Below are 17,067 nucleotides of genomic sequence, written 5' to 3' on the forward strand. Positions count from 1 at the left end.
TATTCATTTTTCTGCCTTTGAATTTTTGATTTTCATTACCTATAAGTTCTAATTATCCAAATTATAAGAAGTAAAGGCTTGACATAGTTCACTCAGTGTAGTGCATCAATACATCAGTTTTACATTTAGTGAAAATAAATATTGAACTCTTTTACTTTTCTATCTATTCCTTCAAAATACTTTAAACAACATACAGCTCATGAATATTCTGCCCTCTTTAAAAGTTGTAGGCCTGATAAATGGATTCAAACAAACCAAACTTAAATTAAATTTCTTACTAGCACTGAAGTTTTCCGTTTTGTCACTTGTGCAAATAAATGTTGTTTTCTATGCGAAAAAAATTCTGGATGTCAAACCTTACTTTATTTTAGCAAGAATAAGTAAAGTCTTTTAGTGTAATACTAATAAAGATTTTACAACTGATTACTAAAAAAAATCTTAATAAAATGTAAATAAAGATTGTTTTTTTTTAAACTAACCCCTGTTTGACATTGATTTTACTTCTTGACTAAAAAACTTTTTTAATGTAAATTTTAGTGTGGGAGACGGGCGTGTTCAAGGAAGAATTAAACCAATATGTCTTTTAAAAACATACTTGTTCTGAAATTCCCTTTTAAAGTTACATTTTTTAACAAGCAGAAAAGTTAACACATTGTTGCTAATTTTCAACCTAAATATACCAGCTTTAGTTTGAGCTGAGCTTTAATATCCTCCAAATGGTATTATGTTTCTATCCTCGCCACAATAACATCCCAGTCTAGACTTGTCTTGCCCACCACTATAGACAGTGCAATAGACATTAAACTGCAGCATTATTGTTCACAGTATCTGGCAGGTGTAAAAGCACATTTTTCTTCTGCAGATTTCCTTTTTTTCTGTCTGTTGATACAATGATGTGCAAGCATATAATAAAAATAAAAAGAAATGGAGAATGCTGTATCCTGAGCTTCCGCTTAGGATACAGAAATTTTAGAAAATAATCAATGTTGAACTATTACAATTTCTGTCAATAAAATTGCATTATTTGGATTACTCTTTCCTCTCATAACCTAAAATACTTGTGTCTTTAATATTTACACGGCAATCAATACTAGATTACGGTTGTTTTAAATCAAAAGTGACTTTTTTAAATTGAACTAAATGACAAGAAGAGCAGTACAACTGAAAGAGTTGCAGAAAAAGGCCATAATATGTTCAGAAATTTTTTGATATGGTAACTAAAGTCTTTTAGAAAAATGGATAATTAGAGGTAATGCAAACATAGAGTTTTTAGTTCTAAAATTTCAGTTTTTCAAATGAAGAACTGCTTAGATGATGAGATACTTGTTTTTTTATTGGCCTGCTTTGCTCTCTCTGATACTAGTAAAAAAGAATAATGATATTAAAAGATATCACATCTTGAAATGTCTCAGCCACTGAATGAAAACGACGCTTAAGCCTTTTATCCTTTTTTCAAGAGGTGACCCGAGGCTCTCATCCATTGATTACTTGCAAAAAGAGCAAGTAATCAACTTAAGATTAATTATAGATTAAAATTTGCTCCATTTGATGAATTAATAACCACTGGCTTAGACCTTCTTTCAGTGTTGTATTTTGCCTGCCATCCAATAGGGGGCACTGCTGGCCATCCTTAAGCCAGTCCAGTTGATACAGAAATAAAACTGGGTGGGTCATGTGGGTGAGCCAGTGTGGTGAATTTCCATGTCCGGTTCAGTAAAGAGTAATGGTCCAAATGAGTCCAGTAGGGGATAGAAAATGCATTTCATTTGGTTCTGCTTTGAAATATAAACACTTGACAAGCTTCTTAATTTATCAGAGCAGCATCAACTTCTCAGCCAAAAAATAAAAATTTTTGGTCATCCTCAAAGGTGATGATAGAAAAGTGGATGGCATTTCATAGAAAAAGTGTAACATGATGGAAAAAAGATATGATGTCAATAAGCAGGGTGATATTTGTGGGCTTTCATGCGTTAATGCACTTCATGGAGCAAAGTTTTAACATTGAAAGCAGCCATGACCACCTAATTAGAAGGGCGACACAACTAGAAGGTATGTGACTTGGAAAAACGAGTATCAGCACAAAATGTTCCTCTCACCACCCCCAATTCCTCCTCCACACCTTAAAAACCATTAAAGCAATCACCCTCAAGCCATGCTTTCACCTAGGATTATGACATTCAGAACACGCATCTAGCTTGTCAAGGCCTACAAAAAAAGTCCATTGGAGCCATGTTTCAACCCCAGAGAAAGCTGCTCATTTTAGATTAAAACTGCCATTTTGTCTCCTTTACACACTTATCTCAGCAAGCTCCTCCTAAAGCTCTCTACTTAGAGACTTCAAAATGAGCCAGTATAATCTTCAGGAATTGGAGATCAAAGTTATCAAAAGCTTTTTACTGCATCCAAGCATGTGGGTGTGGCCAAGCCTCAAAGTCTGACTTCTCGCCATAGAAAACAAAGATGTAATAACTTCCACACTGTGTGTTGTAACAGAGTTCTACCCAGTTAGAACACAAAGTGACTTGTTTTGATGGTAGATGTATTCCTTTTTATTAAGAAGGAAAAAAAAATATTCCATGATCAGATCTGTGAAGTTTATTGGTGAGTCTCTGGTGACGAGACAAACAAATTGCCTAAAATACCAGAAGTTTATAGGGGATTTTCACCAGTATGCTTTTTCGCAATTGATTGGTCATGACATTGATATAGATAGTAATGAAAATATAAATGAACCATGATGTCAAAAGAAACTCTCATTACAGTGCGATTTGTGGTTTTACTGTTTTTGTTTGATTAGATAAACACGTCTGTCTGATTTTGATTTTTTTTTCTCTTCTTCCAATCTTAACTGGTTTTATTTGTTGTTTTTTTTGTTCTTTTGTATGAATATCACTTTGCAAGACAAAACCTAGAAAATTACAAAGGACAAGAGGGGCTACTGTATTAGTAACCCATGACGATTTTTTTTTTGGGGGGTGGGGGGGGTTGCATTTATTTCTTAGCTGAGCTATTTCTTTGCATGATTACTTAGTGTTATCTTTTGACCATTTTTTCCATCCATTACTTTCTTTTGTTGATCTTGTTTCTATAGCAAAACCTCCCACATTTGTGTTACTCAGAGTCAAAACCAGATTAAATATCACACTAAACAGATCTCATTTTTTTGTCTGTAAGTTCCAAAGCTAAAAAAAAAAAGTAAAACATTTTTATTTGTTGGTATAATCACTGCCCATAAGCTATTACAAATGTAAGTATTCTTGGCATATTCTTCAAGCAGAAATCCCGATCAACAGATTTACTGCCATGTGGATATGATGAATGAATCTCATAACCATGAAGTAAGATATATTTTGTGCTTCATCTGTTTACAGCACAAAATTGTATTTAATTTAAACCCCTGTGCTGACATGACGGCTAAATCTGTAATAATAAGCAATTAAAGCTGAAGGAGTAATTTCTCTCTGCTCTGGGTGTTCTGATTGTTCTTTGCGCGAGCTAGATTTCAGATATTCGAAAAAAAAAATCCACATTGAAAATAATTAACAGACGCTGTCATTGCAAGAATAGCAGTGATTGCTTTCACTGTTCAACGCAAGTCTTGAGTAAACAGGCTGGTGCAGAAAATGTTTTCTATGCTTTTTTTTCCCACTACTTGACAACGCAGTGAAGCAAAAACAGAAAAAAAAAAAGCAAACATCCTTTTGATCATGATATGGTTATTTTTGCTTTTCTCAAATTCATGAGAGAGTTTGCTTTACGTTCAATGTGAGGCTAAAAAACATGACGGAGGATCGCCATGGTTACTTTTTTAAGCTCAGGTTTTAAAGATTGAGGTATTGTTTAGCAGATAACCAGAAGAAGCAGAAGGATAAATGTACAGAGTGGGTGAGAGTGAAGGCTGAAAAAGGTTGAGCTTTAAAATAAAAAAAAAACTTTCTCAAAATGATGCTTGGTTAATCGTGACAAGTAATCAATTCTGTAATTCCTTGTTAATCTTCTTTTTTGCACTCCTGTTGATGGCCGTGGGCTGAGCAGTGGAAATGCTTCCAATGGGTTTGAAGTATTGACTTTAAAAACCAACATTTCTATTGAAGCCCTGAAGGAGGTTCACATGAAACCCTAAACTCTTGGGGTTAAAAATCCTTGTCTGCTTTTTGCAAAATGTCTTTATGTTGTTCTGGTTTTTACTTTAGCCCAAAGGATTTACTTTAGATGACCAAAATTTTAGCTGCTATTCAAAACAAAGATGGTACTGATTTTACACACCTTGCACACCTAAATCATAACACTTTCATAAAAATCTAATTAAAATTCCCCACAACAAATGTTACAAATAGCTATAAATATAAGTAGTTATAGTTTCTTTTCAGATAATGCTGATAACTGGTTTCAACATAAGCGCTGAACCTGGTAGTGAAAGGTTTGCTGCTCAGCTTCGCCTTCTTTGAAGGAACTTCAGTGTTCAGAAAAAAAAAGCAAGATAACAGGTTTGAGTGAAAACTTATCACATTCAAAGTTTCCAATTAGTTGCAAAGCAATACCTAGAGAGAGATCTCTAAGGTGGCACTATGTGCTTCACTGTGGACCACCAAGAAGCTTCAGCAGCAGCAAGGCTAACTGGATCGCAGAACCATGTTTCATTAATATCTAGTTTAAGACATCATCTGTCATGGAACGTGGGATTCAAAGATGTTGGCAGCCCGTCGGAAGACCGATAAAATACTTACCATCTAGAAAATTCATAAAGAGACTGCAGTTACAGTAATATAATCTTACTGTTATTAATAATGTTAGTCATTTTAAAATGTCACCATCTTGATCTTGACTTTTTCTTGAAAATGTTAAACACCATGTTATGTGCTGTAATTCATTTTTACTGACAATTTTAACATTCTCCTCTCATATTTTACTCGCTTTTTCACTCTGCATTACATTCTGGTGATGTTGACTGTTCTCCCTCCCTTTAAATATCCATCGTGAAAATATCAATACAGCTGATGATGTGTGCACAAAATAGAGTTAACCGTTTGTGCTCGCTATTTTACTAAGTAACTCTTGAATGCAACGTACTTTGAAGCAAAAAATATCTATTTTAAGGGTCAAGATGTGAAACAGAGGACGGAAAAACAATGAACTGAATATTGTACATGTAGTCAAAGAACAGCGCACACTTCTCTGTTTGTATTCAAAGTACTCCATCTATGTGTACAACTTCAGTTCAGGCAATCGAAAGTATTGTGCTTTCATATTTCTTAAGAATTTCAAAGGACGTTGCTGGAGGAGTTTGACACTTCAGAATGATGAATGATTTAATTTCACATTTTGTTCTCCTCTTTGAGCATTTGTAATCTGAGGAGAGTCCAGCAGCAACCGTTAGCTATTTACTACCTGAAAGATAAATGGCAGTACATCAATTGTAAGAAAAATCAAACGGCACAGCTAATTCTTATGGTTTGCTTCAGATGGTACTTCATCATGTTGCTACTTTTGTTTGTCCAAGGTACTGACAAAAGAAAAACCACACAAAAAAAACATAATTTACTTCTCCAATTAGATCAGGGGATTTTTTTTCCTCCCCTTTTGTTGCCTGAATATTCAACGATAAAAAGTTCCATTTTCTCCTGTAGAGTAGTAGGAGGAGGACGTAGTGTTTTTTTTTAGGTTTACTGTATGATTTTTTTTTAAATTCTCGAAACGTTGTCTACAAAGATGACTTATCACCCCTTTTAAAGATGCAACATGATTGAACACAAACACAAATCTTCGGTGGATGCAAAAAGTAAGGACCCAGTGATTTTTCTAAGCTCTCATTAACAATGCAGCATGACTTGGCACATGCTGGGCAGCTGCTTCCCTCTGTGACCACTGGGACTGCTGTGCTTAACGGGAGCCCTCTGCTGCACATCACTTTTGATTTGTGTGCGGAGTGCAGAATGTTTTGTTTTTGGAGTGGTTTTATGTGTACTAAAACTAGACACATGCACAAAGTTCTCTGGGGATGGCAACACCTGCCTGGAGGTTCATATTCTGCAAACGCCGGGAAGCAGAAAACGACGAGTGCTCGTTGTGTTTTGTCACGCTTTAGATCAGGTGCAGAGAACAAAATCTGCCTTCAAGCACCTGGAACGGAGCCTAAAAATGTTGTTTGCGTGTGTTGAAGACAGGCTGCTTACCAAGATCTGTAAGTTTTATGCTCCAGGGCTAAAGAGCCTGAAGAGTTCTCCGTTTCTTTTATTATTTGTGGTTCTGACCATGTCGGTTTTCCCCTCAGATATCCGAGGACTGCAAACCTTCATGGACCAAGCGTCTCGGCTAGGCCTGGATGTGTCCCTGCAGAGGGTGGACCGCAACGTCAGCCGAGTGTTTACCGATCTCTTCAACACGATGCGCACGGAGGAGCTGAACCGGTACCGGGACACTCTGCGACGGGCCGTGCTGCTCATGAGCCCTCGAGGAGCTCAGGTCTTCATTCACCAGGTAGGTTTCTGTGAGCTCTCTGTTCGTTATGGGTTCAGAATCACCGGCAAAGAGTCAAAGAGCAAGAAAGAAGATAATGTGTGTGTGTGTGTGTGCGTGTGTGTGTGCGTGTGCGTGTGTGCGTATATATATAAAGGATCCATGCATGAAAAAAATATTCTGATACCTCTTAGGTGACCTCAGGTCTAACATTACATTGTCACAACTGCACCCAATAAAAACATAAGACAAGAATCGAGTGAAATATAAACGACCTCCGTTTTATTTGGCATTTTCAACTACTATTGATCCAATATCCTGCCTGCACCTGCTTCAACCTCAGACAAATCCCAGAACACATGGCAGAGGTGAGACCAAGATGTGTTTCACCTTTGATTGATTTGACCTTGTGAAAATAAAAAAGTCTGCCAGGAATTGTAAAAGAAACGATTATGAACTAAAACATCTTTTCTTTTTTTTTTTTCCGCCACCAGAAGACATTTATTATTTTCTTAATAAATTCTCAGTAAGCGTTGATAACTTTCAAACACCATATGCAAAAATTATTTGCTTTGACGAACATAAACTTTGGGTAGCTCAGAGTTTTCTTAACACGTTTTATGTTGTCAGACATGGTGAAGTTTTGCATTAAACACATTGTGTCGTTTCTTCAATTAGGACTTCATATTTCCGGTAGTGTTTTCATGATAACTCTTTGGCCATACCCCTGCCGTTGTGTTTTGGATGAATTGAAAAGGCGCTTGCGTAGCACAGTCTGTGTTGAAAGCAGTGAAAAATATGTTGGTGTGAAAGTGATCCGAGTGGCTTGTTCAGCTCTGCAAACACATCACAGTCTGACAGTTAATCTTCTTCCCATCTGGCAAGGACAGTGAAGCATTGACGATTTTTCTAACCCAAATAAAAAACACTTGGATGTCAAATTCAACCTCAGAGGAGGAGTTTATGTGTGGTTGTAAATATAAAAATGTGGCAGTTACACAGCCTATTTAACAGGATCAAAGTCTGTGACTGGCCTTCTTTTTTTTATTCTTTATGTATCTGTGATTGGTACAACTCAGACTAAGCTGTGTGCAGCAAAGGCCATTTGTGTTTGGACAGTTGTGCTCTTGCACATTTCAGACTTTGCGTTTTGGAAAAGATTAGCAGCTGAAGAAGACATTACTTTATCTCACTGAAAATTGTGTCTGCTAACACGAATAAAAGAACAACGTTGTGGTTCTTTAAAAGTCACTATCAGGACTGCTTTAAACAATATTTTTGTTTTGTTTTCTAATGAAAGCATTGATCTATACGGTGGCCGACAGGTGCAAATGCGCAGCAACAGAGAAAACATGCAAACGAAAAAAGAGACGCAAACCAATTAAATGCAGCAAGCAAGAAGAGATGACGCAATTAAAAAGCAAATAAAATGCAGCAAACAAAATAAGAGACGCAAACAAAAAAAAGAGACGCAAACAAATGACCCTCCTGCTTTGCTCGACCAAAACAGCAGAAGATGCCTCAGCACTGCGATATTGTTGATCAGATCGACGGACTATTGACGTGAGGGCTCGACAGACAACGTTTTGCAAGTAAGATGGACATATTATTGTGTATATTTTGTGATTAGAATATTACTTTACTGTATTTATGTCCACCGGCGAAATACCAGCTAATGCTAGCTCAGCACTATAGTGCTTGGTGTTCAGCTCCCACTCTGAAAGCTAACCGAGATTATCTTAAAAAGTTTCAGTTATTTTCTAACATTGACTTAGATTATCTGATACAAGAGCCTACTAGAAATGAAACAATATAATATATATTATAAAAAATCATATTACATGTTGTAACATTCACCAGCAAAGTTTACACAGGTGGCAATGGCTATTATTTATTTCACTCTGTCAAAGTAAGATACCTCCCAAATTTCTCGTTTTTGTTTTGAAGGTTTCCCTAAGACTCGATGTGAGGAAGAAGGGAGAAGGAGAGACAGATTCACTGCACAGCATGGATGAATATCCGATGAATCTCGCATCAGACTTTGGACCTAATCACTCTTAAGCTAGAACTCGTCTGCTGGAAAACATGAAAAAACCTATGTGTGCGCGTACATGCGTGCGTGTAGGTGAGTGTGTGTGTGCTAAACATGTATACCTTATTATTATTCAATATTAATCATTATTTATTTCTGTATATATTTATATAAATATGTATTGATAAGATGAGAACAGTCCATTAGGCGTCTGTCCTTTTACTATGTCTCCTTTTACTATGTCTATGTGGGAAACGGCCCGGTCTACGGAAGACGGGTCCTTCGAAGGCCACGAATATGGACGACCAGAAGAGACAACCTGTAGCCTCCGGCTAGCTGCCTAGCCTCCATCTCGGCGTTATGTTGCTTAGCAACCGTGACAACGTGAAGCATAGAGCGCCGAAGAAAAAAAAGGACTCTTAGTTTGTTGTTTTTTTACTCTTTATTTCTGTATTATTCTTCACCTTTTGTAATAAAGGCTGTTCCATAGTAAAAAAAGAAATCTGTTTGTCTGATCCTAAAATGTATGTATAGCATGGAATGTAAGCAAATTATTCCTTTTCAAATACTCTCCAGATCTCAGGAAGTAAGACATTACAGTTAAGTAAAACTGCTATGTTTGAAGGCTTGGCTTTAATCAGTCAAACCCATTTGCTCAGGAATAAATTAAATAGTTTAGTGAACCAAAAAAATTTACAGCTATTACCTGACTTAATATCTGTGTTTCACCTCCACTCATAGGGGAAAACTATTGGGAGTTTTTAAAACGATTTGCAGGGAGACATGGGTTCTCTCTCGGTGTACCGAACATGGAGCACAGCTGGCTGTTAATGCTGCGGGAGGAGACATCTCCGAAAAAGTCAGAGCAATATTGCAATTAAGTGATTTATTGATGAACCGAGCAGATATTTGAGATCTATACATCTACATTCTCGCCTAAAAACATTGTAAAAAATCATTTTGTGTAATTTAAGTGTAATACAGCAAAAATAAATTTGCCGCCATTGCTGCTTTTCTGAACACCCGTTTTAAAGGATGCAGACCCTAAATTTGGGCGCAGCTGGTTTTTGATTTGGGCTCAACATTCAGTGGCGAGAATTACATTGATGTCATTGCTGCAGAAAGAATTTTGCAGACTTGAAGAGACACGGAGCTGCTTTCCAAATATTTGCAAACCCTTTTATAATAATGTGGAGAAAGGATCCGTGCATGGATCCTTTTTCCATGCATGGATGTGCTAGAAACAGAGCATTTCTGTTTCTAGCACATCCATATGTGTTCCTAATGTGCTAGAAACAGAGCATTCCTAAGCTCAGAGCCAAGTTTTGTATGTTTGGGACAATTACTCCCATCCTTCCACAAGTTTTCCAGTGCTTTGTGTAAAAGCCACAAATAGCCTTTGCTTTACAGTAAAAAAAAAGTTATGTTCAAAAGCATATTTACAGTTCAGAAGCAACTGCACTTTGTGCTTTTATCACTTGAACTACAGTTTCAAGTGATAAAAAAAATTTATTAATTGCCATTAATAAATACAATTAATAAAGACAATGGAGGGGACGGTGGTATGAATCAATCAATGGATTTTGGGTTCAATCCCCGCTCTGTCCGCCTGTGTGTGTGTATTTTTGGGTAAAACCTGCCTTTCCTACCGGTGGTGGTCAGTGGCGGCGGTGCAGGGCAGCCTCAGCTCTGTCAGTGTAGCCACAGGTGCTCTTTGACTATGTGTGAAGTGCTTTGGGTTCCTATGGACTTGATAAGGTGCTAAACAAGTACAGGACATTTACCATTAGCCATTTTACCATGTAATATTTCTAGTCCTAACTTGACCTGAAGTAGACTCTAGGTATTTTGAGTTTGAGATGTCTGGTGACACTCCTGCTGTCTACCCACTAATGTTCTTCAACAAACCTCGAAGGCCTTTAAAAAACAGCTGTTTTCATGCTCGGAATAAAATACACACGGGTTAATTCTACTCACTCATTAGCAGATTTCTGAAGGCAGATTAGAGTAAATACGCCTGAAAACCTCATGGCAAAAATCTGAAATGTTTTTTTCACAATAGTTTTAAAGTTTATTGAACGAAGAGCTGAACGTAAAAGATGGATCGATCGATCGAGTGTGAGGACGGGTCAGCTGAGGAAACTTACTGATAAAGACTTTGGAAGAGGCAACGCATAGGTGGAGTAACAGGTGGAGTCTTCAGGAAATAGCTTTTCCCAGGCCAACTTAGACAGAGCCTGGAACAAAGAGGAGTGGATAGAGATAAAGAATGACACTAGGAAAAAGGATGTGATGGATTGTGAGTTTAGATCAGTGGTCTCAAGCTGCATTCCTTGAGGTCCAGAGTCCTGGAGCCTTTAGGTGTGTTGCTTAAATGAAATGGTTAAACTTCCTCACTAGCATGCACTCGAGCTCCACAGCTCTGCTAATGAGCTAATGTTAGTGCTAATTCTGCTGAAGCAGAGAGAAATCTAAAAGATGCAGGACACTGGCATTTGAGGTCTGGAGTTCGAGAACCCAGGTTTAAATAAACTGTGGCATAGCAAGACGTGAGGCTGAAATGTGGGTCTAACCTCCGAACGTAAGCTAACATAATACCTTAACTCTGCATACAGTTTTTTTTATATCATATATCCTTTTCTTTACACACAACTATTTTGTATTTTGTGTTTCCCACTAAATGATGGTGAAGAAATCTTTGTAACGTGACGAAAGGCAAGGAATTTGAAGTGGCATAAATACTTTTTGTGAGGCAATGCATGCTAAAGAATAACCCTTATCCATCTTCAGTTCCTTTTACCTTTTTGCCAATTCCCTGCACTGACTCGTGTTAATTGTTCTGTCTCATGTGAGCAAACATGAAAAGAAGCTTTAACCAGCAGTAGGTCAAAAACATCACTTGCAGTCCAATTAGCTTCTTGTGGATGCTGCACCATAAATCTAAAAGTTAAGTACTTGCTGCCAAATAAATTGGTGCACAGGTTGTGGATACATCAAGGCTTTTAGGTCTCATTAATGACATATTGCCTTGATCTTTTCTTAGTTTCTGGTAGTTCTGTTCTGGTACACACACACACACGCACACCCCCACACGCACCCCCTCCCCCCCCACACACACACACACACGCGCGCACACACACACACACACACACTAAGTTGAATGCAGACGTCCTCCCATAACCTCACAAATACAATTAACACGAGGAATCTTGGGCGACGAGAAATAAGCGATTCAAATTATTTAATATTTAAATTTCATGGATTTGTTAATTCATAGATTTTTTGATGCCTCTTCGATTGTGTTTTCATAGGTTGTACAGACATGTGGAGTATATAATTATGCCAATATTTGATAATTATGTCCTAGAGGATCATTATAAGTGCCAGACTGTTTAATGGATATTTGGGGATAGTATTGGATGTCCAGTGTTTATATGGACTCTGTCTCTTCCAGCAGAGTAGCAGGAATTTAGCTCATAAACCTACGTTCTTTTATGCTTTCTACCTTTCAGTTCTCGAAATCCATCTTTCAGTAATTGTTGAGCTTAATTGTTTCCCATTTCCCTCTGCTCTGTTGTGCTATCCTCTATACTTTTTCATTTTCAGTACCCATGGTTGGACTAGTAAACAGGCCAAGAGATGCAGAAAATAACCTCAAAGAGACACATGGAGGCTATAGAGAAACTTGGGATGACTCCTAGTACTGCAAAAATAACAACAAAGGGACATAAAGGGACCACAATGACTCTGCTAAAAATTACAAGGAAAGGCAAAGAGGAGCCAAGACGACCATAAATGTAGATGCAATTGTCCAACCAGGCCAAAGTAATGTGTTCAGCAAAACAAAAAGTACAGGAGCTCAAATAAAACAAGAATTCAATTTATTCACTCTATTATTGTTGAGATTTCACACAGGCCAGATAGCATTCATATCTCTGGATGATTCTGGTTTAAGCTTTTAACTTTACCAAACTATTTCTTCTGAAAGAAAATAAAAGTAATGTTCTGAAGAGACCCTACCAAAGAGTCAACTTGAACCTTTTAGAGAATCTGTGCAGTGAGTACAAATGATCCAGATAGCAGTGGAAGCATGCAAATTTGAAGAAAGATTTGATAACTTTCATATTGATAAAGATCAACTGATAATTTTTGACATGACATTTTCCAGATAAAAAGTGAGTAAACCACAAGCTATTGTTCTTTCACATTGTTTTATGTATTTTTGTGGAATATTGTGTCAATTACTAGAAGTATCTGCCAGGGTTATGAATAATTTGGGGCTTATGATTTATTTTGACAAGGATTCATTTTCTTGATGACGGTGACGTCATACTGAATAAATTCATAGTAACACATATATATATATATATATGCATTTAAATTCCTTCAAATAATGTAGCCCATTCATCCCCAAGAATGCTTAAATTTTAGGGTGATTGGTGCAGTGCAGCTTTAACTAAACATGTAAGTGGATGACATCCAAGAGTTATCTCTCCCAATAACAAAATGTGTTGACCCAAAGTAAACTGAGGGTGTTTGCGAAAAATAACCCAAATACTGCAAGGTAGAAAAACCACCAAGAACTCTGCACCCAAGCAATTCTGATTAGGATTTTTTTTTTTGTGTTTTGTTTTTTTCCCTGAAGCAAGACTATTAGATGCAAGAGGATTGGAATTATATATGAAAATACATTGAGTAAAATAAAGTATTGTACTTTTTAAAAGCCTGCGTGGTTTGCAATTGCACTAAATACATATAATACATATTATGAATTAATAAAATGCAGGAAAGCAGGTTTTTGTTTTATTCAAATATTTTCTTCTGTCTTGCACAGGCATATTGTGACTTTTAATCTCACAGGTTCTCCACCATTTTAATAAAAGTAAAATATTTGGGCCCTTAGCGCCTCTTTCTGCTGCTCCAAAACCACGGCAGCCATCTGAAGGTGTTGATGTGGAGGAAAAAAAACAACAAAATAGGCGGTGTCAGATGGTGTGCTAGCTCTGCAGGGCGGTTGATGGATGGGGCGCGGAAGCTGGGTGAGGTCTGCCTCCTCCATGGCAGCTAAACCAGCCCGCAACGGTAACAAGCACTCGTGCCTGCTGCCAAGTGACGTTAGAGGAGATAGAGATGCTGTTCAGGATGGCAGGAGGGTTAAAATGTGATGACAGGAACACAGAGAGAGAGACAGGACAGAGCAGAGGGGTGCAATGGGAGGGATAAAAAAAAGGGACAAGAGGAGATGGATGTAGAGAGGAAAGGTCAACAATGAGAAAAAGATGTAGAGCTATGGGGGGCTACTCCAACATTATAAAGCACCCTGTATGAAATAGTAATAGATGAAATCTAACAGAAGAGATGGCAGAAGAGGAAGACAAAAGAGAAGAGTGCAGAGACATCACCTAATGACGACAGGAGACATTAAAGCGGAGGCTGATTTATGTGAAGCTGGAGTATATGTTAAATAAAGCTCTGCTAGGTGTGCCCAGTTTTCAGAGGATCTCACCTAATTAAACACTGATTTATGAAAAACAGATGTAGACAGTTTTTTTTTTTTTTTAATCACTGATGCGCTCTGTTAAGAGAGACTTAAATTAACGTTGGGTCTTGAACAACAGATCTGAAGAGAGGCACAGCCGCAGTCTGTCACCGATGTTCTTTAATAGGATGTGGTTTCAGCTTTGTAGCAACGCTGGAGAAGGAGTTGACCTTAAAAATACTGACGTTCAGTAGGTGCGTTTGCGGGTTTTAATTATTCTGTAGAGCCTGAAATAAGTGAATCGGCGTTCCTAAACTTTAGCTTCCTGCTCAAGGAATCGTGGCTTTCTGCTCAGTTCAACATCACTGACTGAAATCTTCAAATGGGTTTGTGTAGTTTGATAAAGTGTCAACAAAATAGAAATCAGGAGGAGATTGCTATTGCTTGATTGCTACTGGACTGTCAAGTAATAAAACTCTATTTTATGCTATGTTGCATATTTAGCTTTTTCTTTATAGCTACTTATATGTGAGACTGAAATAATAAAATTATTGCAAAAATTTTGACAGCAGTTGTTCAAATGTGGAGTTTATGAGGCTAAATGTATCGTCTAAGATGCAGCATATGGATCTGAACAGGCAGAAGCAGCGGCATGTGATGAAACTATAAACCATTGCTTGTGGCTTCACATTGTTTCTATGCAAATGCGGTGGTGCGATATGTTATTCTCCACACATTCGCCTCAGTAGCTTGTATTCAAACAGTGGTAAAGACAGTTATTTTTTTATTATTTTTTGGGATGCTGTTTGCAAAATGAGCATATTCCATCTTGCTTTGTCTTATCTCTTTGTGAAATGCATAAAAATATCTAAGCTGTTCTGAAAAAAAAATACTAGCAGTGCATTTTAGAAGAGCTGCTCTCATTCATAAATTTTAGTGCTTAAGAAATTGAAACTGAAATTTAACTGCAAAGTGGTCCATTTAAATCATGGTTGTAATTATTTTCACTTTTAACTCCAGCCAAATGTAAATAGATCTAAAGGAAATGAATGTTTTTGTAAGGGCTGTGTCCCAGAAATACCTATATAAGCAAACCGATGTCCACAGCACATCCTGTCTGTAAAGTAAATGGGAAGATTTTTCAACTTTGTCGCAAAAGGCTTATAACAAATCAGATATCAAACTCCCAAATATTTTTTTTTATAGTCTGTTTTAAATAAAAGAGGCATTAAGCATGCGAATAGACAAGTCCTCAAATGTGAGCTTCTTTGTGAGTTTGCCACAATTTCTAAACGTGGAGCGTACGACCTTCATCTGGTGGACAAGTGGGTGAATTTTCCCGTTTTCCTCCTGCTACATTTTAACTGTTGCTGCGAACGCCTCACCTTGCCACTTCATTGGCAATCTCTGCCATCTCAAACAGGCTTTTTCAAAATCTTATTTCAAGGAAGGAAGAAGGCCATAAAAAAACCTTGCTGTAGTAAATATACTGGATATTTTGGGCACTCTTTCAAGGACTTTGCAACAGAGCAAAACAAAAGCAGATTTTTATTTTTCCTTTTTTTATCTCATCTCAGGAAATGGTTCAACAAATCTTATCCGATATGGCTCATTTCAACACATCACCGCTCCTCTGTGTTGTGATCCTTCTTTTTAGATGTCTCTGTATTGGATAATAAATCTGCAACAAAAGTAATAACAAAAAAAAATATCTATTGTATGACGGACAAAAGGAGCTCAAAAGAGCGTTCATAGCATGTGTTCCTTGGTGTATTGTGTGTCAGATGAGGTCAGAAAATGGATTCACATGTCAAAATTGAAGCCCAGGTGTTTCTCATTAAAATCAGACCTTCCAGACACTTGAGCATAAAGTGCAATAAACATTAGCCCTAGCTACGGATTGTTCTTTCATCCCAGGGCTTCTACTATCTTATTGTCACCGGTATTTGTGGATAATGATTTAAAAGCAGCCTAGCTGACATGCTATAATGGGATATGATAGAGATAGCCATGTTGGCTTTTTGTGCTCGGGAAATTTATCGATGTTGACATGTCGGCTCGCAGGACGCGACGTGCGCACACACTTCCCGCACATGCAAGTGTTGCACACATTTCACCCTCAGCTTTCTGATGGCGAAACCATATGTCTCATGACACTAAGCTGTCAGTAGCATTTTGTGTTCCTTAGTTGTTTTGTCAATGTTGGTGTCACAGTTTGAAAAATGACAGTGACACACACACACACAAACGCACACACACCACAAAAAAAAAACAACTTAATTTTAATGTTAAGGCAAGAAACCGAAAAATGCTGGGACTATAAATTTCCCACACAGAAATTAAAGCAGTGACAGAAGAAATTTGCTCAGCTGGCTCTATATACATCCTGCTTTTGATTTAGATGTTCTACCTGAGGCACTTTAAGTTATCAAACTCTGGAGAAAGTGAGACCAATTTCCACCCATTCTGCTTTAAAAGCTAACATCGTCTGTGTTTGGACACACAAGTGCTGTCCTGTGGTTCTTGTTTGGAAGAGTCTCTTTCTTGGTTTCAAAGCTAACACTATGGTGCCATGAAAAGTATTTATGCCTTGGGAACAGTCTGCCCCCACCCCGAGAGGAATCACTGTTGCAAAATTTGTTGCATTGAGGTTTTCTCCGATGCGCCAAAATCAGAATGGCAAATCATTCTCAATCGATGGGCAAAATTATTTTGTTTCCGTTTGTAAAATGTGTATAAGCTCTGTACAGGGAAGAGTCGTGGGACATAGAAAGCTAATGGAAAAACATCAAAAATGAAAAAGAGAAGATATTGAGGAATGTAAGACTGCACAGCAAGAGCAATCAGAAACTTACAAAACCCTCTGACTGAGATGGTTGGACAACAAGGCGTGGATGTATGTGTCGCACATGAAGAGAAGTGCTCAAAAAAAAAAGGAGCTTTCCTAAATACTCCTAAGTACTCCTAAATACTCACGCATTTGCTAAATTTCCCAACCCCGTGTTTAGGTTTCTTTCTCGTTACATTAAAATATTCCAGCATGCAGCACAGTTGTTCCTTGGCACCTGAACTGAACTCATCTCTCAGATGGAATAAAGCT

The 17,067-nt window shown here is 37.6% G+C and overlaps 1 protein-coding gene across 2 annotated transcripts in view; it reads left to right on the forward strand.

The window, feature by feature from the left end:
- The window catches only part of grid1a (glutamate receptor, ionotropic, delta 1a), a 241,393-nt gene that overhangs the window by 153,020 nt on the left and 71,306 nt on the right, over positions 1-17,067 (forward strand). For both annotated transcript variants that reach the window (XM_081616375.1, XM_017309069.2), the window contains exon 4: positions 6,272-6,477. In XM_081616375.1, the coding sequence (XP_081472501.1) occupies positions 6,272-6,477 (206 nt within the window). The remainder of the gene's footprint in view (positions 1-6,271; positions 6,478-17,067) is intronic.

This window comes from Poecilia reticulata, chromosome 15 (genome assembly GCF_904066995.2).
Source record: "Poecilia reticulata chromosome 15, P_reticulata-male-v2, whole genome shotgun sequence".
Taxonomy (NCBI): domain Eukaryota; kingdom Metazoa; phylum Chordata; class Actinopteri; order Cyprinodontiformes; family Poeciliidae; genus Poecilia; species Poecilia reticulata.